This window comes from Sphaerodactylus townsendi, linkage group LG03 (genome assembly GCF_021028975.2).
Source record: "Sphaerodactylus townsendi isolate TG3544 linkage group LG03, MPM_Stown_v2.3, whole genome shotgun sequence".
Classification (NCBI taxonomy): Eukaryota; Metazoa; Chordata; class Lepidosauria; order Squamata; family Sphaerodactylidae; genus Sphaerodactylus; species Sphaerodactylus townsendi.
In genome coordinates, this window is record NC_059427.1 from 80,760,623 (window position 1) to 80,783,234 (window position 22,612).

Genomic DNA, 22,612 nt, shown 5'->3' on the forward strand with positions numbered 1-22,612 from the left:
CTACTCCTACTCCTTCTGTTAATTAGCTCTGAGCCAGATGCGTGTGCTAATTCAGGCTCTAGCGATTCAGCTAGCATCTCTCTGCAAGGCTTCATTTACCCTTTCTCAGGCGAGCTGTCAGCTGCAGCAGGGACTTCCTCAGAGAAACGATCCATTGCAGCGGGGGGGGGGGGGGGCCATGACAGTGGGCTATACCTATATCATTTCACATCAGTTGTTATCTGCAGTATTTATGTCTAAAAGATCAGCTTAGAATTAAACACCTCACTGAGCTCTGTCACCAAACAGCAAGGAAGCATCATTTACATATTCATATTCTTCATTTTAAATGTTTTTATTCATATGGAGGTATGTGAACCTTGCATGAAGTTCTTTTTGACATGTACACTTAGTGCTGAAGAAACATTGTGGTGTACTGACTAAGGTATTGGACTAGAACCCTGGTCCAAATCCCCTCTTGTGCCGTGGAAGTTTGCTGGGTAACCTTGGGCCAGTCGGACACTCTCAGCCCTGATCTTGGTTAGTATTTGGATGGGAGACTTCCAAGGAATACCAAGGCCATAAGGAGGAGACAGACAATGGCAATCTACCTCTCAATGATCCTTGCCTTGAGAACCTTACAGATTCGCCATGTCATCTGTGTCTTGATGGCAAAAACAAAATACTTAGTACTCAGTTTAGTACATTGAATAAAGTACGTTTTAAAGTAGAAATTTGATTCATGTTATTGCATTATGTACATTATGCTTGCTATCTGTCTGGACAAAATATGTCTATTAATTTTTTATAGAGTTTAAATGGGACGATTTTCTAGGTGATATTATTTATCTCCATGGTATGAAAAGCTTCAGATACCCCCTCCCATAACTTAAGCCTCTGTTAAAGGTACAGAAAGGTACAGCTTATTGCTTAGTTTTTAAGAGGATGGTGGGAAATTTAAACCAAGTTCAGTGCAAATCTTTAAAAGTTTGAACAAGAATTAACGAGTTAACAGGTAGCAAAACTAGAATTAAAAGAAACGTCAAATAATAAATCTAACTGCATGTCAATTACTCTTAAACACACACTCCCAACGCCCTTCATTTGTTAAATCAGACATTAAAAAAATCATTGCTGTTATCACGATAGTTGTTTTCACGTTTCATCCCTCCCTCCTCAAGAGCATCATTTCCTTTTCCGGTACCGTTAACAGTAAATAATTAAATGATCACGTGACTACAGTCCAGGGGCCGGCGCTTCCTGATCACGTGTCGGAAGTCAGCGCTCTGGGTGCGGCGAATGACTGGAGAGGCTGGTTCGGTCCCCTCTTTCTAAAATGGCTTCGCTGCTGCAATCTGAGCGGGTCTCCTACTTAGTCCGTGGTGAGAAGGAAATCCGAGCGCCGCTATCGCAGCTCTATTTCTGCCGCTACTGCAGCGAGCTCCGCTCCCTCGAGTGCGTCTCTCATGAGGTAAATTGGGGCCTGCGGGGGGCGAAGGAGGAGGTGGTGCTAACACCACGCCCAGAGTGCTGATAGGCTTTCCCACTCTGACGTTCCTTTTTTCATCCAATTGGCTCGGTCCCCTGCCTGCCGGTGTGTTTCTGATCGGTTCATCGCTTTGACTGATTGGTCCCTGGAAGTGTCAAGAAAGGGGGCGGTTCTTGAGACCAGCTCCTTGATTATGGCAGTTTCTTCGCTGTCACGTGTGATTTCCCATTTGGCTGGACAACAACGAAGAGGGGTTCGGCTGGTCCTGGTAGAAGACAGGCGAAATAGGAGGCGGGGAGGAAGGGACTTGTTGTCTAATTTCTGACAGCCTTTAAGGATTCCTTCATGAAGAACGTCTGTTTCCTACATAATTTGGCGTTGCCTTTTTGATATCCCAGCAAATCTGATTTCAGTGTAAACTTTCCCTTTCAGTCGTCCACTGATTTCCCACTATCCTGGGGGCTCAGCTATTTTATTGTTTGCTTGTAAAGCAGTTTGTCCAAACTGGTAGTCATCTCTTGGTTTTGTAAACTTTGTGCATGGGTGGGGGCCTTTTTTTTTTATTCTCTTTTATACATCCTTGATTCTTTTAATTTATGAGGTACATTGGACAAATTGTCACGATTTTCATCTTGTAACAGTGGTGGAACATAGGTGGCCAATGATTGGCCCTGTTTCTCAGATGCTGCTGCAATATTTCATAGAAACATAGAGCTAGAAGAAACCTCAAGGTTTAACTTGTCCACCCACAATGAAGGGAATTCACACTCCCCCCCCCCCCCCCCCCCCCCCCCACACACACACACCGGGCTTTATATCTAGAGGAAGGCAGAAAACGCCAGGAAGCCTGTTTCACTGGAGAAGCGCTCTGACCAAAAACTCTTTTGATTTAATTTTAACCCACTGGTTCTGGTCAGACCTTCTGGGGCTACAGAAAACAACTCTGCTCCATCTTCGTATGACACCTCTTCAAATAGTTTAAAATGGCTATCATATCACATCTGAATAGTCCTCTCCAAGCTAAAGATACTGATCTCCTTCAGCCATTCTTCATAAAACTTGGTCTCCAGACCTCCACCATCTTTGTTGCCCACCTTTGGACATGTTCCAGCTCATTAACATCCTCCTTAAACTCTGGGGCTAAAAACTGATCACAGTACTCCAAGTGAGGTCTAAGCAGAGCAAAGTGAAATCATTTTGTGTCATCTGGACATTTTACTTATGTTAATGCAGCCCAAAATTGCATATGCTTTTTTAGTTGCTGCATCACACTGCTGACTCAAGTTCAATATATGGTCTGCTATGGTCCCCTTTGGACATACTACTGCCAAGACAAAGCTCTATTCTATAATTAAGCATTTGATTTTTCCTACCTAAACGTAGAACTTCACATTTGTCTGTTGAAATTCATTTTGTCAGTTTAGCCCAGTTTTCCAGCCTGTCAAGATCATCCTGAATCTTTATTCTGTCCTCTACAGCATTTGCTATCCCTCCCAATTTAGTATCATTTGCAGATTTAATGAACATCCCCTCTATTTCATCCAGATCAAAAGTTCTTGAACAGCTCAGGGGCCAAGGGAGATCTCTGAGTTACTCCACTGGTCGCTCCTCTCCAAGAGGGTAGGGAACAATTAACAAGCGCTCTTTGGGTGTGATCTGGCAATCTGTTACAGACAGTAACTTAATAGTATTAGCATCCAAATCACATTTTATCAACTTGGCTACAAGGATATCAAAAGCCTTTTTGAAATCCAGATAAACTATGTCCACAGCATTCCCCTGATCCAACAAGGTACCTGCTCTCTCTGAAAAAGTTAGTCTGGAATATCTTGTTGTTGAGGAACCTGTGCTGGCTCTTAATAAATCACAGCCATCTTTTCTAGATGCTCGAGGATTGACAGTTTAATGATTTATTTTAAAATATTTCCAGTTATTGAAATCAAATTCATGGGTCAGTAGTTACTTGGATTGTCCTTTCTCCCCTTGAAGGTATTTGCCCACCCCCAGTCTTCTGACACCTCACCTGTCCTTCAAGAATTCTTATCTGTCCAATGCCACTAAAGAGAATATGGCTTAAAAAGAGTGTAAGCATAGCTAGAAATACTTTGTCTGTGAATCTATTGGTTCCTATCTTCCATTTATGGATTGTTCAGTTTCCCTAGTATTTGTAACATCATTGCAGGCAAAGTTAAACTATTTTCTGATAATTGGACACAACCAATACATTTGGATACAGGTGTTTTTGCTGTATGAACTTTCTAAGCAGCAAATAGCCTTTTACCCTTTAACCACTTTGTTCTAGTTGCAAGTTTTTTTTTTACCTGGAGTTCAAAGAGAGAGCCAGTTCATAGTGTGGGAAGTGAATGTAAATTCTAGTTTGGTTCCAGGTTATTGAATAGGTTTGGGAGTGGAATAGCCATAGGAGGCAGCACAGGCTCATATGCACGCATTTGCCCTCCCAGCAGCGTAAGTGGTATTTACATTGTCTGGGAGGGCAAATAGGGAAGCAGGTTGGCGCAGCAGAAATCTGTGGCACCTGACTTGCTTCTGGCTGCCACTTCCAGACTTGAGGCTAGTGCAATTGGGGTGTCCTGGGGGCATCTCCATCTTTGGAGGTTTTTATACAGAGGCTGGATGGCCATCTGTCAGGAGTGCTTTGATTTTGTCTTTCTTCATGTCAGGGGGTTGGACTCGATGGCTCTTGTGGTCTCATCCAACTCTGATTCCCTGATTAGTCAGCGACGAGGACAGATTTACACCACCATTTTGGATGGCATAACTCCTTTTTCCTCTGTGGAGGGCTTTTGGGTGGCCAGAGAGGCTTTTTGTTTCTTCCACCTCCTTGTGCCTTCTGGAGGCTGCAGGGCAGCACAGGAGCAGCTCTGTCCCCAGCTGCCTGTGAAATCTGAATTGTGCCGTTATTTGTAAAATTGGCATAATTGTTAACTGTCTAATGGGTACCATAATTCCAGCTATTGTATAGAGTTGTTTCTGCTGTTTTCTCTTTCACTCAGGAAGATATCTTTAAATAACAGTCACCTTTTGTAAAAAAAAGAAAAAAAAGACGTTATATATAAGCTGAAGTTTTTTACTCACTGTTCTGAGAAGTGGGTTCACACCTTGGCTACCTCTAGTGCTTTCCAGAGAATGTGATAATTCACAAAGGTGTGCACTGCAAGGAGCTTAAAACATGGGATTTGTGTTCTCCTGCCAAGGATATTGGTGTCAACCATTCACTGAATAACCTGTAATTTGCCTTGAATCCCAAGAACAAAAGTGGAATGTAAATTAAGCTGCTAATAATTATAAAATCCTTGATATGTGAAACAATAAGGATGGAACCTTTTCCCTCTACAAGCAGTTTATAACTAAATATTTGCAGTTAGAATGCTTTTTATATTGGCATGCTAACCATGGGCAACCTAATGTTCGTGTAATGGAGCCCAACTATTTTAGAAAAATAACTTCATCGGTTGTATGTGTGGATGCATATACATGCATATGTGCACATGATTTAACTACTTTTACCACTAGTCTCAAAATTGCTCCCTTCCAGAAGAAGCTGTTTTCCTCCATTGGGGCTCCAGATGTGCTTACTCAGGGTGAATATGTACCAGGAACCCCACTGGGTCATCTTGAAGGGAATGATTTTGAACAAAAAATTAACTAGCAGATAAAAAGCTTCATTATGCATGACATGCCAATTCTCTTCACTCTGTACTCTGTACAGGAAAAAAAAGAAATCAGCTAGTTAATTGAACACAAGGAGCAGTATGCTCAGATAGTTTGAAGTGGGTTCATATTGACTCAGAAGACAGTTGGGCTCATATAAGGTATCAAAAGTCTCTTTGCACTGTAGCTTGGATGCATGATTAAGATAAGATATAATGATATTAACAGTTGTCATTGTACCTGGACAGATATTTTGGCAATAGAAGATTAATTTGCTTGCCAGCTGAATACTTTTTTGTCTGTCTAGCCAATTTATATGGTACGTCTTCCAAACCTTGCTCGAGTCTTTAATTTGCTCATTCTTTAATTTGATACACTACATTTTCAGATAATTGGCTAATCTTTTCACCAACGCTAAGTTTTGTAATTCACAGTTTGTGTTCATTAAATAGGGTATTAAGTTATGATATGGTATGCATAACTGTCCCTGCATTGTGATGAACAGTGTGGAAACCTTTCTGTATTCTCTAGGTGGATTCTCACTATTGTCCCAGTTGCCTGGAAAATATGCCATCAGCTGAAGCCAAGCTGAAGAAAAACAGGTAAGTTCTTTTTTGCTAACTCAGTTTTTGTCATATGGTTCCTTTTTTAAATTTCTGCGTATACTCTGCTATGCTACACATTAATTTGCTTTGATTCCAGGTCTAAGAAATTTTAAAAACCATTCCTGTTGTGTGGATCCTGCTTCGAATATGATTTCATTGGAATGAGAATATTTCTGTCTGTTTCTGTTGTTAGACAGCTAGTGTAATGCAGTGGTTAGAGTTTCAGAGTTGGATCTGAGAGACCAAGGTTTGAATTGGCACTGTGTTGTGGAAGCTCATTGGGTGACTTTGGGCCAGACCGACACACTCTCAGCCAGCCTCACATTGTTGCCATGAGGATAAAATGGAGGAGAGGAGGAAGAAGTAAGTGCTTTTGGTCTCCACTGAGGAGGAAGGTGAGAGGAAAAGCATGGAGGAAGTGTGTCTTCAAGGAAACGGAAGTAAATAAATTATACCCAGTTTGCATTCTGTGTGCTCACTGTAAGCATCTGTCTGCTTTGGACAAATGTTAAAATTTTTGCTGCTCATATTGGGTGTAAGGATGTTTACCTTTTGAATATTAGCGCATTCACATCAAATACTTCAGGAATGTGAAGAGCCCTCTGTAGAATAGTTTATTTTAACATACATCTAATTACATTTGTGCTGGTATATGAAAGCTTAGAGCTCAGTTAGTTTGATAGTTTTTAGACACTACAAGAATTTGTGTGTGTGTGTTTTTCCCCATAATGAATCCTTTTTGGAGATTTGTTTTTGTAAAATCCTGGAGGCACTGTCCGAGTGATCCACTCAAAATGGGGGATCTTTAAGGCATGTCCTTGTCAGTGCAGAATTTCAAGTTGAGGTCTTTTCTTTAGGTGTGCTAACTGTTTTGACTGCCCATGCTGCATGCACACTCTTTCTACCCGGGCCACAAGCATTCCTGCTCCACTGCCTGATGATCCTGCTAAGACTACAATGAAGAAAGCTTATTATCTGGCCTGTGGCTTTTGCCGCTGGACATCCAGAGATGTTGGCATGGCAGATAAATCAGTTGGTGAGTAACACAATTTTGAGACCTGCATTGGAAGAACATCTTGTTGGGTGAAAGCTGTTCCTTTTGCCCCCACCCCCACCCCCCCCCCACCCAAAGATTTAGTGGTGGTAGGGAAGAATTGGACTCTGTATTCTGAGAGTTCAGTTTCTCTTCCCCTCAAAATTCTTTTGTTAGCCAATTATAGACATCCATTTGCTAATAATGCCAGGAAATTGGTACTGGAGAGGAATTCATTTCTGAGGGCACCTGGAGTGGCTTCTCTTCAGGCTTTTCATTGGCTAAATGAGAATGATCTATGAACCAGTACACAAACCAGAACCAATCCAGGGAGGGGGAGAGTGCATGGTGGCCTAGGATGGCGCTGCAGTGGCACAGCCCCCTCCACCTCCAAAAGGATTCTGAGGGGCACAAAAAGGGCCGAAACAGAAAAAATGTCCTGCCGTCTGGAAACCCCATTGAAGTGACCAGAGTTACAACACACTTTTTCATGTCATAATTCTGCCACCGGCGTGGGGGATGTTCCCAGGCTTAAAACCCTCAGGAAACAGACTGTAGTTGGCTCCACATCTGGGAACACCCCCAGATTGCTGTCACCCCTGCCTGTGCAAGATTTTGCACACCACAGGTGCTGTTGCAGCCCAGGCATCCAGGTTCATGTGCTGTGCCCATATATTCACCCATCCTGCTGGTGTATTTGCCCTTTATGGCAGTGAGGTGAGCACCCACGTTGGCACAACCCTGCACCAATTCCACAATGGATCTCCGCCCCCTGCCCACGTCTCAGAATTAGTTGTTGGCCACTGTCCTCTGCTGCTGGCCTATCCTTTGACAGCATGAAGGAAATGTATCTTCATGCACTTGCTGGGGAAGGTAGCAGTGGTCCTGCCCTGGGAGGTAAAGATTGTTTTGTTTTGCATCACTTTCTCACGAGTACCAAAAGCTCAGTCTGCAGCACACTGAACATGTGCATTGCATATCATTTTTGGGGATGAGAGGTAGATTACTGTTGAAAGCGAACTGTTGTGATTTTGGACCACCGTGAGGGTAGTTTGTATGTGCCTGGGAACCAGGTGAATAGCACTTTGCCAGCCTGGGTTACCTCAATCTTTTGGGATACAGAGAATGATCTGTCACTCCTCACATGCAAAACTCTGTGGGCACCAAGGAACATCCCAGAACTTTGTATTTTATCTGGTATCTTTAGCATCATCATTAGAATAGCAATAGTGTTATCCACGGTAAAGAACAATAGCATTATCCTCTGGTGGACTGTAAAATGTGGTTGTTTTAGTCATTTATTGTATGAATTATGACATTTTCTATGTTTTGATTTTGTTTATTTTGTTATACAGCCAGTGGAGGTTGGCAGGAGCCAGAAAATCCTCATACTCAAAAGGTAAGTAAAAGGAAATGTTTAAACTTTAATAGGGCGTCCTGAGACAGAATTCCTACTGCACTGGTTTTTGCTTATTGTCTCACTGGAGAAAAGAAAAGATACTGCCTGTATTCAAGAACCTGAGTTTTGTACTATAGCATTGGGCCTGGAGACAAAAGATCTGCAAGGAAGAGACACCAAGTAAGAGGGATTTTCCACCAGCAGATACTCTTTAAGATTCCAACTTGGATCCAGACTGGTGTTTCCATGATGATTGCCATCAATATTATGTGACACCCCCCCCCCCTTTCTGTGACAGCTGGAAAAGCCCTCAGAAATAGGCCACAAGATTATGGGAGAGAGTTCTAGGGTTCCATGTGGGAAAGATGAGGAAGTTGTACTCTGCAGGTCGAAGTCTTTTCACCCCTGGAAATGCTAGTATGGGTCCAGGCCTTTGCCACATGCATTGGTTTTACACTCGGTATGGGAATCAGCTGCTGTCAAGAATTAAGATATTGTTCGTTACCTAGACCGCGGTCCCTTCCCAAGTGCACCACACTTCACTTCCTGTACCCTTTCCACCACAGATGCAGTCAGTATTTACGTACGATATGCAAGTAGTTATTTGATAGCAGGCTTCTATCCTTTGCCATGTAGTTGTTGAGATATCCGCATAAGAACAATAAATTATATGCCTTGTGTTTAACTTTAATTGTTTTGTTCTTTGGAGAGTCCAGGTGTAGAGCTGTTAAGATGAGCATAGATCTGGTAGGCCAGCTTGGCCAATTGTTAGTAAGTCTGGGGATTTTTCTCCAGAACTGTACAATCGTCAATGAAAATGGCAATGTTTGGGCAGTTGACCTGTGGGTCTGTATGTGGTATTGGGCACTCAGAAAGCAAGCAAAGGGAAAGCTGGAGAGAGGATCACAAATTAGCCAGCAGTAGCTTCTACCAAAGGAAAACTGGTAGTATGAATGAAAACAATGAAATGGTGGTATGTATCTTACCATCCATGAGCTGAAGTTGCATAGAGATTTCCTACGTTCCTTTTTCTTGAAGGCCTCTGCAAGGTTATTTGTGTGGTCATAGGAACTGTGGAACAGCTGTGCACACTGTTGGGCTGGATTGAGAAGGGACAAAGAGTGAAATATATTGCATATCTCAGTGGAGCCGTGCTCATGGAAGCAGAAACCATTTCACTTGTTTGCCCTTTTTCACCCCATCATCTCTGTCTCCCCCTGGCTGTTCCTCTGCATGGCTCTGTAACCTTGAGAATTATCTTTCTGGGATTGGAAGGGGTGCATGAACATAGGGAGACCCAAGAGAACTCTGCATTCTATGCACAGAGTGGTACACATGCATTATGTGGGTGTGATAGCGCTCATTTGGCTTTTAAAAAAGATAATGAAATAAAAGAATCCAGGAACAGAAATGTAGCATCTTTCTTATGATCAGTTGTGGTATGGGTACATCAGTGAATAAATATATTTCAGAGTGAACGTCAGTAAAATCCCTGTTCTATCTTTTCATGAGTATCTTTCAGTCCATTGTTTTAATCTGATATTGATTCCTCTACAGATCAATAAATTGGTTGAGTATTATCAACAGCTAGCTCAGAAGGAGAAGATGGAAAGAGATCGTAAAAAGCTGGTTCGGCGCCGGCCCTACATGCCACTGGCTTTTTCGGTGAGCTGTATTCCTGAGAAACCAGTCTGAAAATCAGACCATTTTTTTAAATGGCAGAAGTAGAGCTGTTTTAGTAGTAACTTTCCAGAAAAGGGGCCAGGAAAATTTATAGACAGTTGATCTCAAGAGCTCACTGTTTTATCAGATCAGTAATCTTCTGTGGTCAAACTTCAAATACTAACCAACAGAATGCTTTACAAATTCAGGATACAGTCCACTATAGAAATGCAAGCACTTGCATGCTTGCTTCCTCTTGAATAACTAACTCTGTGCTTCGTGCATTTGCTTTAATCCTTATTGCTGCATTTTTCTTGTCTCCGTTGCTACCTGCTGCTATTTTGGGGGCTCTCCTCAGCAACACACTATACATGTAGTGGTAAGTTCATTCAGTTTCTGATAGTGTTAAAGTCTTTTAAGTCCACTTGCATTCTACTGGTATATTCTTTACACTATGTAGACTTCTAGTCTTGGGTGTGCCTACATTTTAAATCCAGTTTGAATGCAGCATTGCTGACTTGGACATGAAACCTGAGCCAGGTCGTGTGGTCTTACTTTTTGTCATGTAAAGATACTGTCACTTTCCAGAGCATTGTGCTGGTTCAGGTATTTGTTAATCTTAATGTGATATCTGCTCAGAATTCTTGGATCAGTGACTTCAGTGTTGTAAAGAGAGAATAATAGAGACCTGATTTGCAGGTGATTTGTGAGGATAAACAAGGAATGCCTCTCAAGAAGCTGCGGCCATTAAAATTCATGCAGTTGTTAATAACATCACTTAGGATTTGATGGGCTTAAATCATCTATGCAATAAGTGTTCTGCCGCTGCTCCAGATATAACAACCTGATGTTTAGCAACTCACCTGATGACAGTAGAAGATATTTCGGTCCATAAAAGCTCTTCAGTATGTGAGCAATTGTGTTTTGAATGAACTAGATTACTCACCAAGTGAAGAATCAGTATAGTAACTGAACTCAGTTAGGTGATGTAGGAGTTCAGCAAAAAAACCTACATGGCATGCAGCTTCCCAGCTTCTCTGTCCCCCTTTAATTTTACTTGCCAAACTACCAAAATTGCTTTGAGCAGAGAGAAACTTGTAAGTTTTGCTTTTCCTTGCTTTGTCCCTTTGTAGCTTGAAAAGTATGTTGGCAACTTTAAGGGCTTGTTTCAGCAGGCCCCAGGTTTGACCTGACTTATGTTGTTCTTCTGGTAGGACAAATATGGCCTTGGCACCAGACTACAGCGTCAGAGGCCTGGAGCACCAATCAGTGCTCTTGCTGGACTCTCGTGAGTATTAGGTGGTTGGGTGAAAGGTGGATGTAATTTATAATAGGCTGGTAAATGGTCATCCGTTGTGAATGTAGTTTGTCTTCAGTTAGCCAGGACTGATTTGCCTCTGGAAGGGTCTTGCCGTTTTCATGATGGTGTGTTTGGTGGGGGGGTCAGGGGGCTTCCCCCATTCTGTGGATAAAAGAGATCTGTTTACTTCACCCATGTACATTTCACTGTAGAGTGAAACGTTTGGTACATTGATAGAAATAGATCAGGAAAAATGATCTAATCCCCACAGTTTCTCTGTGATGGACCCCCACACCTTCCTCAAATCACCCAGGCAGGGAAACCACTTTCTAATGTGGTTTGTCAGATTTTCCTGCTTTTTTCACCTCAGGAACTGAACTTCTTCTCATTTTGGTAGCATAAGGTAATAAAAGCACTTTCCCTCAGCCTTGTTATTATTCCCAGAAGGTGAAAGATGCCCTTATTTTAGAACCTGTCTTGGCAAACACCTTTATATAAGGCACAAATATAATAATACTGAGGCAGAGATAACTTAAATAGAATAAAAGATTTATTTAACTGAGAGGAGATGGGAATGGGAGATGAATAACTTGGATGAAGGAATGGAGGAAGCAGCATATATATAGTCTTCTTTTTCTGTGTACATATTTATATATATATAAAAACACTGAAATAAACATAAAACACTCCCTTGAGAAAAATAAATGGAAAACCCAATACTACAAACTAACTGGACTTTGGAATTCTTCTTCCCTTTTCTTCCCCCTTACTGGTTTTATATATATTTCTCAGCCTGGGCTCCTCAATAACCCAACCTCCAGTTCCCTCCAATAAGTGCATTATTTGCGTAAACCACAGTATGCAGGGCTATCCTCAGTAGGGCAAGTCAGAATCACACATTGATTGCCACCACTTTCTTCAGAGTTATGTTTGTTACAGCAAGGGCTGTACTCCAGGAACTTCACACTCTAAAAGCCTATCAGGTTTCTCCACAGGGAGATATCTTCCTTCCTCTCAATGTCATCAGATCTTTTACCCAATCAGAGAGTAGGGTTGCCTCAGCCAGTCAGGTTGGTTCCCTGTTCCTAGGCCTCTATGCCTCACTATGGACATAAACAACATTTTACTTAGACTGACCTCCACTTTTAAATTACTTTTCCTCTGTTGTCCGTTGAAGGTACATTGATGGAATTAGATCAGAAAAAATGCCCTAATCTCCACTGTTTCTCTGCTCTGTTGTGTGCGTGTGTGTTTTTGCAATTCATATGTATGTGGGTGGAAATTATATTTAAAATGTTCTGGGCTGATATTTTCCAGATGAATTTTCCAGTGTTCTCCCAAAGAAAGCACAGTGTGAAAACCTTTTGTGAGAATACTTTAAATGTTGCTGTTAAGTTTATTTCAATGTAACAAATACTTACAGTCCATTTTAATACTATTTTAGAAATTGTAGGGATCCTTGAATATAAAAGAATAACAGGTTCTGAATTGTTCTATAACATTTTACTTTTAAAATCTTTTTACAGACTTGCTGATTATATGAAACATACCTCGTGTTCATTTGTTTTCTTTTTGCCTCAGGCTGAAAGAAGGAGAAGACCAGAAGGAGATAAAAATTGAACCAGCCCAGGCTGTGGAGGAAGTGGAACCTCTGCCTGAGGATTATTATACAAGACCAATAAATCTAACAGAAGGTAATAGGTTTTTTGTATCTCCTGTGTTCTTATTCCAAAATAGTGAATTAAGTTCATGGTCTGATGGTCACTTTTCACTGATGGTCACTTTGGCACTGCCACTCCCTCAGAACCCTTAATTCTTCTTTGGGCAACTTACTGGTGGTCCCTGGGCAGAAGGCTGTCCTGGTGGAACTTTCTGTCAAACCTGAGTCATTAAAGATCTGGCCCAGTTTTGTCCAGCCTGCAAAAGTGAGGTGTTCCACTAGGTCCAGCGATAAGGACAAATAGTTTATATGGCTAACATCATATGCTGGCCTAGATTGTGGGACTCCCCTCTGCTGTTCTGTCACCAGGTCTCTCCACCTATATTTTATTTATTTATTTTCAGACTTATATCCCGTCCTATTCCTGCAGGGCTCAGTCTTCTTAGTGTCATTTGGGCCACTGCTAACCGCTGTAACCTTTGGTTTTCTGTGGTTGTAATGTGCCATCTTTTATGGTTAGATATAACTTACCGAATTAATTGTGTGATTTTAATAGTTTTAATGTATTGATATATTGCGCTTGTTGTGAGCTGCCCTGAGCCATGCTAGATGGATATAAATAATCAATGCAATTATTGCTCAAAAGTGTTGACTGAGAATTTGAACTTTGTATATTGTGGACAGTGACGACTCTTCGGCAGCGCCTCCTGCAGCCAGACTTCCAACCCATTTGTGCTTCTCAGCTTTACCCACGTCATAAGCATCTGCTGATCAAACGTTCATTACGGTGCAGAGTATGTAGCCACAAATGTGGGAATTGTACTATACTTCTATCCCCGTGGTGGCGAACCGATAGCACTCCAGATGCTCATGGACTGCAATTCTCATCAGCTCCTGCCAGCATGGCCCCATGCTGGCAGGGGCTGATGGGAATTGTAGTCCATGAGCATCTGGAGTGCCATAGGTTCACCACCACTGTTCTATCCTGTATTTGTTTAGAAGGGATTGTGGATAACATGAGTCTCCTAGTGGTTTTGATTACAAGTCACCTATTTTGAATTCTGAACTATAAAATCTTCAGGAAGCTGCCTCTTCATGTTCCAGAGGCATAGCTTTGATCCATTTCTCAAGGAAATTGAAGTTTTTAAAGCAATGTCTGCAAAATTCCAATGCAGAATACTAAATATTCTGAGCAATATTGTTTTAACAGTTGAAATCAATAGAAAAAGCAATTGAGATCTTATTTAGGATGAAATTACAATATGCCTGAACTTGCCAAGAGCTGCAGTACCTTGACAATGTCAGTGAGAGGTTATCTTTCTGAGATACAAATATCTGAATTGAATCATAAGATCTCATTTATTGCCATTTTCCATGGTTGAACATAAGTGAAAGTAACTGACTAGTGGCATTTATAGTTTTGATTATTGTATGGCATTTAGACTACACAGAGTTTTTGTGTTTTTCTTTTCTAGAAATGTGAACACAATTTGAGTAAGCCAGAATTCAATCCTACATCCATCAAATTCAAAATCCAGCTAGTAGCTGTGTAAGTATTATGGAAAAGGTTGGGGGCAAGAAGGTTATAAATTTACGTCTCATTCTCACTGGCCTGTACCATTTCAGACTTTCAAACTTGAGGTCTTGTTCTCACTGGCCTGTACCATTTATCTGCTGGAGGTATTCATGACTGAAGGCAAAGACTAGAATGTTTTTTGCTTAGGAATAATAGAACGAAGAAAGGATTATCCTACTTCCCCCAACACTCACTCACTCACTCACTCACTCACTCACTCACTCACTCACTCACTCACTCACTCACTCACTCACTCACTCACTCACTCACTCACTCACTCACTCACTCCCTTTATTAGGCATAGGATAAAACAACAATCAGACTAACAATAACAACAATAAAAGGTTATTAGGTGATCAGCAGGAGTGTGCAGTTGTTGATAAAACTGTTGCCAAAAATATTTGCAGTTCTTTTAGTGCAGCAGTCATTCAAAAGCAGACGTAGCTTATCTTGGTCAGAAGTGGCAAGACACAAATTAATATGAGGTTCAATGTAGAGACTCCTGAGTTCTGGACACATACTCACACACACACATAACACCTACAGTCTTAAATGGCAGAACCTAGTCCAAGACTTCTGGTGCTTTAGTGAGAACTGTTCTAGAGTGGGAAGTCCAGCTTGGCTCTAAATGCTGATTTTAAAATGTCATTCGTAGCTCTCTAGTGAGCTAGTGCCCCTAGCTAAATTGCTATAAAGTACATTGTGCTTATTTGAAAAGCAGATGTTCTTCCTATTTATTGAAATAGTTCTTTTCAAGAAAGGGTGTGTGTGCCTACTTGTCTCATTTCAAATTCTGTTGTGAGGAATGTAGTCTTTTTAATCTTTTGTGATATTGCATATTTGCACTTGGTCTCTAAAAGTCAAAGTGGAGGTCTCACCTTTAAAAATTGAACTATGTTGTATTTGTAACAAATATATTGCCAGTTGTTAGAATCTGACACCTTGATGGCACAGTTGAAGTCAAAAATTGGGATGGACATGTAAAAATAAATAACTGAACGTAGAGTCAGAATACCAAGGACAAAAAACTCATTCTGCTACTTCTCTCCACCTGTTTGTATTGTAGCAACTACATCCCTGAAGTGAGAATTATGTCTATTCCCAATCTGCGCTACATGAAGGTTAGTTCTTGTTGATGCTTGGATTTGTTTTAAATTGGAAGTTTGGAAACATGAAAGGATAGATGAGAGATTTACGTTTTTCCAATATTGTTTTTCTGACCCTTCGTCTAATATATTGCTTTGTTCAACTATACCTCAATTTAAAACATTACATCAAACCATGGCTTACAATACCATAGCTTAGATCCCAGACAGTAACTCAGTTCAGCCATCACGAACAACTGTGGTTTATTTTAACTGTTGCAAAACCAGGATTCAGTTCGCAGACTACTCAGTCCTAGTTTACCTTGACAGATCCTAGTAGCAGCATTTTATCTCTCTTCTCTGTGCCTGCAGCTGCCATCCTGGCCTGTTTTGCAGAATCAGATTAAAGAAAACTTGGCTGTGCCAGCAGATTTTGGCTGACATTACTGTTCATTTCACTTTTCCAGACAAGCTGGATGACTTTTGCCATTAATTCTTTTCTTGCATCAAATCAGAAGACATCAAACTGTACACCATTCACTCACCTAAACATCCAAGGCTCCAACAAAAGTCCTCTCACTGCGTGTGCATGCATACACACGTTCAGGAAGAAGACTTCTTCTGCCATCGCAGCTTGTCTTGCATGCTGGGGGCAGCCAGGAAGATGAGTAATTGGAGCACACACTCTTTAGACCAGTGGTTCTCAACCTTCCTAATGCAGCGACCCTTTAATACAGTTCTTCCTGTTGTGGTGACCCCCAGCCATAAAATTGGTATATATAAAATATAAAAAGACCGTTTTCCGATGGTCTTAGGCGACCCCTGTGAAAGGGTTGTTTGACCCCCAAAGGGGTTGCGACCCACAGGCTGAGAACCCCTGCTTTAGACTCTGGTGACTGTGCTGTGGGTGATGGGGGAAGGGGTGTACCTTCCAAAATTGTGTCTGTGTCACTCCAGCTGCCTTTGGACTTTGTAGCCTTTCCCTCTACTAGTATAAGCACAGGGATCAAAAGGTACACATTTCCCCCAGCTGTCCCATCATGGGCTGGGAGAAATGAGCCTCAGTGAAACTGGAAGCACTGCTGGAGCTGATCTTGTGCCTTGGCAGTGAGAGAGGTCTGGGGTGATGTTCACCTTTCAGACCTGGCCCGTTGCTAGCTTCTTGGGGCAGTGAAATACACCGAGCTGTGAACCAATAGCTGACCAGTTTAAGTAGCAGCAAAGGCTGCTTTGCTTCCTAAACAACATGTAAGGAAGAAGCAGCATTTCTGTCTTTAAGAGGAGAAGTTTAATCTTGCATACACCAGCGAAAGATAGTGAAAGGTGAGCGGTTTTGATTTGGAGAATAATTGTTTCTACTATGTGTATCTTCACAGGAAAGTCAAGTACTTCTAACTCTAACCAACCCTGTGGAAAACCTTACCCATGTGACGCTGAAAGAGTGTGAGGAAGGAGATCCAGATGACATCAATAGTACTGCTAAGGTATTATATTTTACTTGCACAAATGTTACTACATACCTGAAGTTGGTGCTGGAAAATACACTTGGTTGTAACCAGCTGTACGAGATCCTCTGGAGAAAGTATGTGATTAAAAAAAAAACCCTAAAAAACCGCAAGCTTTGTGTTTGGTATCAACATTTTATGATAATGTGTAAGAAGCTTACATGTGGGTGACAGGCAGTTGAATACCTGCAACATTAATTCTTTCTACAATTTTTCAGGTGATGGTTCCTTCGAAGGAGCTAATTCTGGCTGGCAAAGATGCAGCAGCAGAATATGATGAGTTGGCAGAACCTCAGGATTTTCAGGATGACCCCGAGTGAGCTATTTTTTTCCCATTGTGTGTATGGTTAACAAAGTGTCACCTCAGATTCATTGTTGGTTGGTAGCATTGGCTTTTGGCAGATGACCAGTACAGTAATTGGTTTCCTTTGTGTATTTCAGTTGTTTGAAAGTTGTGCTTTGCCATGCTGTCCATTGAGTGGTGTGTTGCCCCAAGCAGGGTTTAGTTAGTTGAAAGGAGCTAGTATATATGTATTAGCAATATATTAGCAATTAGCCCCTGCTTGGGGCAGCACAGGTGTCATAAATTGCTGTCCAATCTCTGTGTGTGTATGTATATCATGTTGGTGGCTCTAGAAAGTCACCAGGTGGCTGTTTGTCCATTACTTGGGGTAATTTTGTTCACCACATGTGCCTTCGTGGCAAGTACCATCAGCTACTAGGAATGTGAGTGAATTTACCACATGTGCAAAACATGTGTGCATAAAGTGCCATTGAGTCTTTGTCAACTTACAAGCAATTCCAGTTGGTTTTCAAGGCAAGAGACTAAGAGGTGGTCTGCCATTGTCTTCCTCTGCAACCCTGGTATTGCTTGCTGATCTCCCATCCAATTCCTAACCAGGGCTGATCCTGCTCATCTTCTGAGATTTTATGAAATCAAGCTAACCTCAGCCATCCAGGTCAGGGCATGCAAAATGTAACCTGTGATAAGGGCAGTCTGATTAATTTACACTCCAACAGTAATTGTTTCCAGGGCCCTCCATTATGTAAGTATGATGTTGACTGTTTTCAAATACCTCCATGGCCCCTTAATCACATTTGCAAAGCAAATGTAACACAAGTAGGTAAATTAGGTTCAAAAAATGTTCTTGCAAAGCATCACCAAGTCTTAAGAGAAGTTGCCGTAGTTCTGAAGATATGTTGGACTTGGATGTGAAAAATTGCAGCATGGCTGTGAAACTCATTGTGTGGTCTTTGAACAAATTGTGTTGCTTCTCAGTTTGTCTGTCTTGCTTTATTCTCTGCTTTAAGCAGTTATTCAGTGGAATTTTTCTGCACAAGGGCAGTAGGTCAAAAGAGATCTTTTTGTGGAATAAGGAGAAGAGGTGATACAAACCATAACATCATCAGCTAATGAAACTATACAAATTGAAGTGATTTTGAGGCTTAGTCTTAAAATGTGGCTGGACTAGGTGAGCCATGGACATATGCTGGCATGGGGCTGTTTGAAAGGGGAATATCTGCATTACTTTTAACAATACTGTAATGTCTCTTAGTTGCAGCAAACACAGCAATCCTCAGACATGCTCATAGGACAGCAGTAGAGTTTGATAGAAAGAGAAGCCTGGAGACACGAAGTCTCTGAACATAGACAGAGAACAAGAAGTACAAGAGAGCAATAACCGGCTCATAATAAAACACCCAGCTTAATAAATATCAGGTGTGCTAGGGGAACAGTCCTACTTAAAGGAACATACATCACAGATACATTGTGCAGACTTCAAAATTAGTGTGATATTTGTAAGACTATTAAATGCAAATCTTATTTATTTATTCAATTTGTATACCGCCCTTCCACTTGCAGGCTCAGGGCAGCTTCCAACATTTGACAATTACAATAAAACCGCAGAATTAACAAAACCATTTATAATCACAGGTGGCAACTAAAAAATCAATTAATACGCTAGTTTCCTATACTTAATAACATCCAGGAAGTACCAAGAAGGAGGGGAGAAGGGAGATTAGGTAGTAAAACCGCACCTGCCTCAACGGTAAGCCTGGAGGAAAACCTCTGCTTTATGGGCCCTGTGGAATTGCATCAGGTCCCAGGTCTCACTTGACAGAACATTTCACCAGGTTGGGGCCAGGGCCAAAAAGACCCTGGCCCTTGCTGAAGCCAGCCAGACATCTTTCAGGCCAGGGATCACCAGCACATTGTTATTTGCTGAATGCAGGGCCCTTTTGGGGACATACCGGGAGAAGTGGTCCTGCAAGTATGATGGCTCCAGACTGTTTAAAATATCAGGGTAGATAAGAGCTGTAATGTTTTCAGACAAACAGCAACTTCACCAAATGTCCAGCTTTCAATTCTTGTTTTATACTCCAGGTTTTCTCTCCAATGTGGACCCAAAGGGCCTTACATCATTCCTCTCTCCTGCATTTCATCTCTGTGATGTAGGTTAGGTTGCATGTGTGAGAATCGGCCCATGGTCACTCCAAAGTTTCCATGGCAAAGGGAGAATTTGAACCTGGGTTTCCCAGATCCTAGTCCAATACTCCAACCAGTATACCCCACAGGCTGACCAAGTCCCGCTGAAACAGTGGTGCTCTATTTAAATAATCCAAAAAAAAAATACCTTGGGAATGTAGATATTATGTATACAGATCTACTTTAAATAATATGAAGAATACATCTGGCTGCAGTGCAGTAATTAGGCTGTTGCCCAACATATCATGCAAATCCCATTTTTAAAAAACAAAGCAACTCTGTGAAAGATGCAGATAATTCAATCTTTCCATCTGTTTTGCAGCATCGTGGCATTTCGGAAGGCTAATAAAGTTGGAGTATTCATCAAGGTTACTCCACAGAAAGAAGAAGGAGAAGTTACTGTAAGTTTTAAGATGAAACATGAATTTAAAAATCTTGCTGCTCCAATTCGGCCCACGGAAGAAAGTGATCAGATCTGTGAGGTCATCTGGCTCACTCATCACGTGGAGCTCAGCCTGGGCCCTGTTCTTCCGTGAAGCCTGCCAGTAATCGGATCATGAAAGATGGCCAGGTGCTGCATCATATCACTGTTGAAGAAGAATGTGTCCCAAACAGACATTGAAGGCACTGGTTCATGGAACTTCCCTTGGCTGAGAACACACACCACAAATATCAACCAAAAGTTGTAGAGGTAGAATCAAAGAGGAAGAGCCATGACTTTGAATGACGCGTTCCTTTGCCTCCCCCTTTGAGATGGTTTTCAGACTGTACCACCTGCTCTGTCAACTTTACAACACAAAACTCTGTATACGCACTTGTGGCCATCTATGTACTTGCAGTATGCTTTGATCAAATCAAATGAGATTTCTTAGCAAAAGCCTGCTTTGTGTCAATTTCATAAAGCTAGAGTTAGAGAATGCCAAAATCTCTTTCTAGTAGGTCCACATGACCTGACAGATTTATTCCAAGGTTGCAATAGCACCTTCTAGCAGCAGGGGATGCTCTTGCTTACCATCCTCAATCACAACTAGCACTGCCTAGGTACCAAGTAGAGACATTCTGTGCAACGTTCTGTTGTCCTGTACAGTTTATTAAGGAAAGGCAACTGTGAAAAGGTTCTTCGTGCCTCCTCAGTATTATGCAGTTTGGGGGTTTATTGTTTCTACCACTCTTAAGATTGGAGATGCAGGTTTAAAATGAAACCGGTTATTATAGAGTAGCCAGTAAGTGAAAATGCTGCTGTAGATGTCTTATTGAAGCTGCACAGAGATTGGAACAAGAGGCACTTGTTGGTGTTCACGAAATTATCTGCCCACAGTATATCAACCAAAGATATTTGACAGTTTTGATAGGAAGATAATTTTTGGTATGTGTGTTTAACACCTTTTAAGAAAGCATTTCCCCACTGGATGCACTTAAGAGCATACCATTATAAGCATGGCTTTCTGAGTAGCAAATTAAGTGAATAAATAGTTATAATCTACAAAATGCCTAAGGCTTGGCTCTCTAGTTTGATTGGTAACCCTAAATTCAATATTGCCGTGCTCCACGCAGAAAAAAATTCAACACGTGCATGTCAGTTAACTTTTATTTGCTAAAAGTGTTGGAAAGAAATGCATTGGAACACAGTGGCTTAGGATTATTTGTTTTGGGTTTTAGCCAAATGGTTCTAAAAATAAGCAGCAGATACAAGTATTACAAGTTGAGTGTTTGATGTGTAGCCTGCAGCAAATGGGAGAAGGAAGATCTCATGACCATAAAGATGTTGACTACAGGAATAAATTGCAGTGCGACTGCATGCATTCCTGTAGACAAATGCAAGAAGGGGTATGTTTATTTCATGTTTACATGAACTAGTCCTTTAAGTACAAAATTAGACACGGACTAATTGGAAATGGTTGGAAAAGTGCTTTTTGTAGATTCCAGATTGTTCAGGGGTGTATTTAAAATTATCTGCATTTGTCTGGCAGCATTTGGGTGAAGGTTATGCCTTATTTTCTTGTTTGTGCAATGGATGGTTCAAAAAAGTAATGTTTACAGGGCTTGTGTTAAATATATAATGTAAAGCATGGGATTTAGAAGTCTAGCTAGTGTTTACTCTTAAATGTGTAGTGTTAGTGTCTGTTGCCCTCAATTTTAGAAACTAAATCCAAATAATCCCTGGTTTAACCACTTCCAAGCCAATTCTTGGCTAAGTAATAGTTTGCAAGTTGAAGGTAACACCTTGCTGTGCTAAAGAAATTAATAGTTAGCCCAGCTCATAACATGCATAGGATAATTGGACATATTTTGAGACTTTAAGGGCTGGCTCAAACTGAAACATATATTGGATTCTAACAACTTAGTCAAGTGATTTGTTTCTTTTTAGTGTTTAATCTTACGAAGCATAGTAATAACTGCTGAAATGTATTCCACACAATTCTGCAGAAACATCTCACTGGTTCCTCTTGAGAGGATACTGGAAGCATTCTGCCTTACTGTTCAATGTAGTAAACTTTGAAATAAAGAAGCAGACAATGCTGTTACATGTGTGGATTTTTTTTCTCTCAGCAGTGCAGAAGATCCAGTGCAAGTGTGTACAACCTGGCATTACAATCCTAAAACATATCAACTAGCAAATGTTTGTAATACCAACAAAACGTATCTGGGGTTAAACCTAAGCAGCGATAAAATGATTTCAGGTGTTCCCCTTCTCAGCAATGGCTTGGAAAGTTTGGTTTAAGGGATGATGTGGAAACACATGACATTCTTATCAGTGATGACCAGACCATTCCTTGGATGGGAAATTACAAGTGGCTTCTAGTGAAATCCTCTCCATTTCAATAAAGACAGGATTGTAAATATTCTTGAAAGCAGACAGTGAGGGCCAATTCTGTTGTTGGAGACATCTTACATTAAGCTACTCAAACTTGGTGAAACTACTGTTGGAAAAATTGAACACTCAAAGCTACTTTATTCTGAATCAGACCTTCAGTCCATCAGTATTGTCTACTTAGACTACATCATCTGCTGCCTTGTCCTTTTTAACTGGAGATGCCAAGGATTGAACCTGGGCTCTTGAAGCATACAAAGCAGAAGGTTTGCCACTGAGCTTCAGCCCATTTCCTAAAGAGATTTCCATTACTTCTCAGTGTGACGTCCACTTTTGTTAGGTCTCAG

General features: G+C 41.2%; 1 protein-coding gene across 2 annotated transcripts; it reads left to right on the forward strand.

The window, feature by feature from the left end:
- The first annotated feature begins 1,237 nt into the window (after positions 1-1,237).
- DCTN4 (dynactin subunit 4) lies at positions 1,238-21,978 on the forward strand. Of its 2 annotated transcripts, XM_048491026.1 has the most exons (14): positions 1,238-1,450; positions 5,672-5,742; positions 6,603-6,781; positions 8,134-8,177; positions 9,735-9,842; positions 10,198-10,218; positions 11,054-11,127; positions 12,721-12,833; positions 13,484-13,593; positions 14,275-14,348; positions 15,442-15,496; positions 16,837-16,944; positions 17,184-17,281; positions 19,776-21,978. In XM_048491026.1, exons 1-14 carry the CDS (start codon positions 1,316-1,318, stop codon positions 19,987-19,989), a joined length of 1,404 nt encoding a protein of 467 aa, XP_048346983.1. In that variant the 5' UTR covers positions 1,238-1,315; the 3' UTR covers positions 19,990-21,978. The 2 variants fall into 2 exon arrangements, with proteins under 2 accessions (XP_048346983.1, XP_048346984.1); XM_048491027.1 differs by lacking the exon at positions 10,198-10,218.
- The last annotated feature ends 634 nt before the right edge of the window (positions 21,979-22,612 follow it).

Bases quoted from the DNA above. Each gene is read 5' to 3' on its own strand.
- DCTN4 (XM_048491026.1), top strand. From the start codon at position 1,316: ATGGCTTCGCTGCTGCAATCTGAGCGGGTCTCCTACTTAGTCCGTGGT. The intron at 1,451-5,671 runs GTAAATTGGGGC...TGTATTCTCTAG, and splicing joins TCGAGTGCGTCTCTCATGAG to GTGGATTCTCACTATTGTCC. The intron at 6,782-8,133 runs GTGAGTAACACA...TTTGTTATACAG, and splicing joins CATGGCAGATAAATCAGTTG to CCAGTGGAGGTTGGCAGGAG.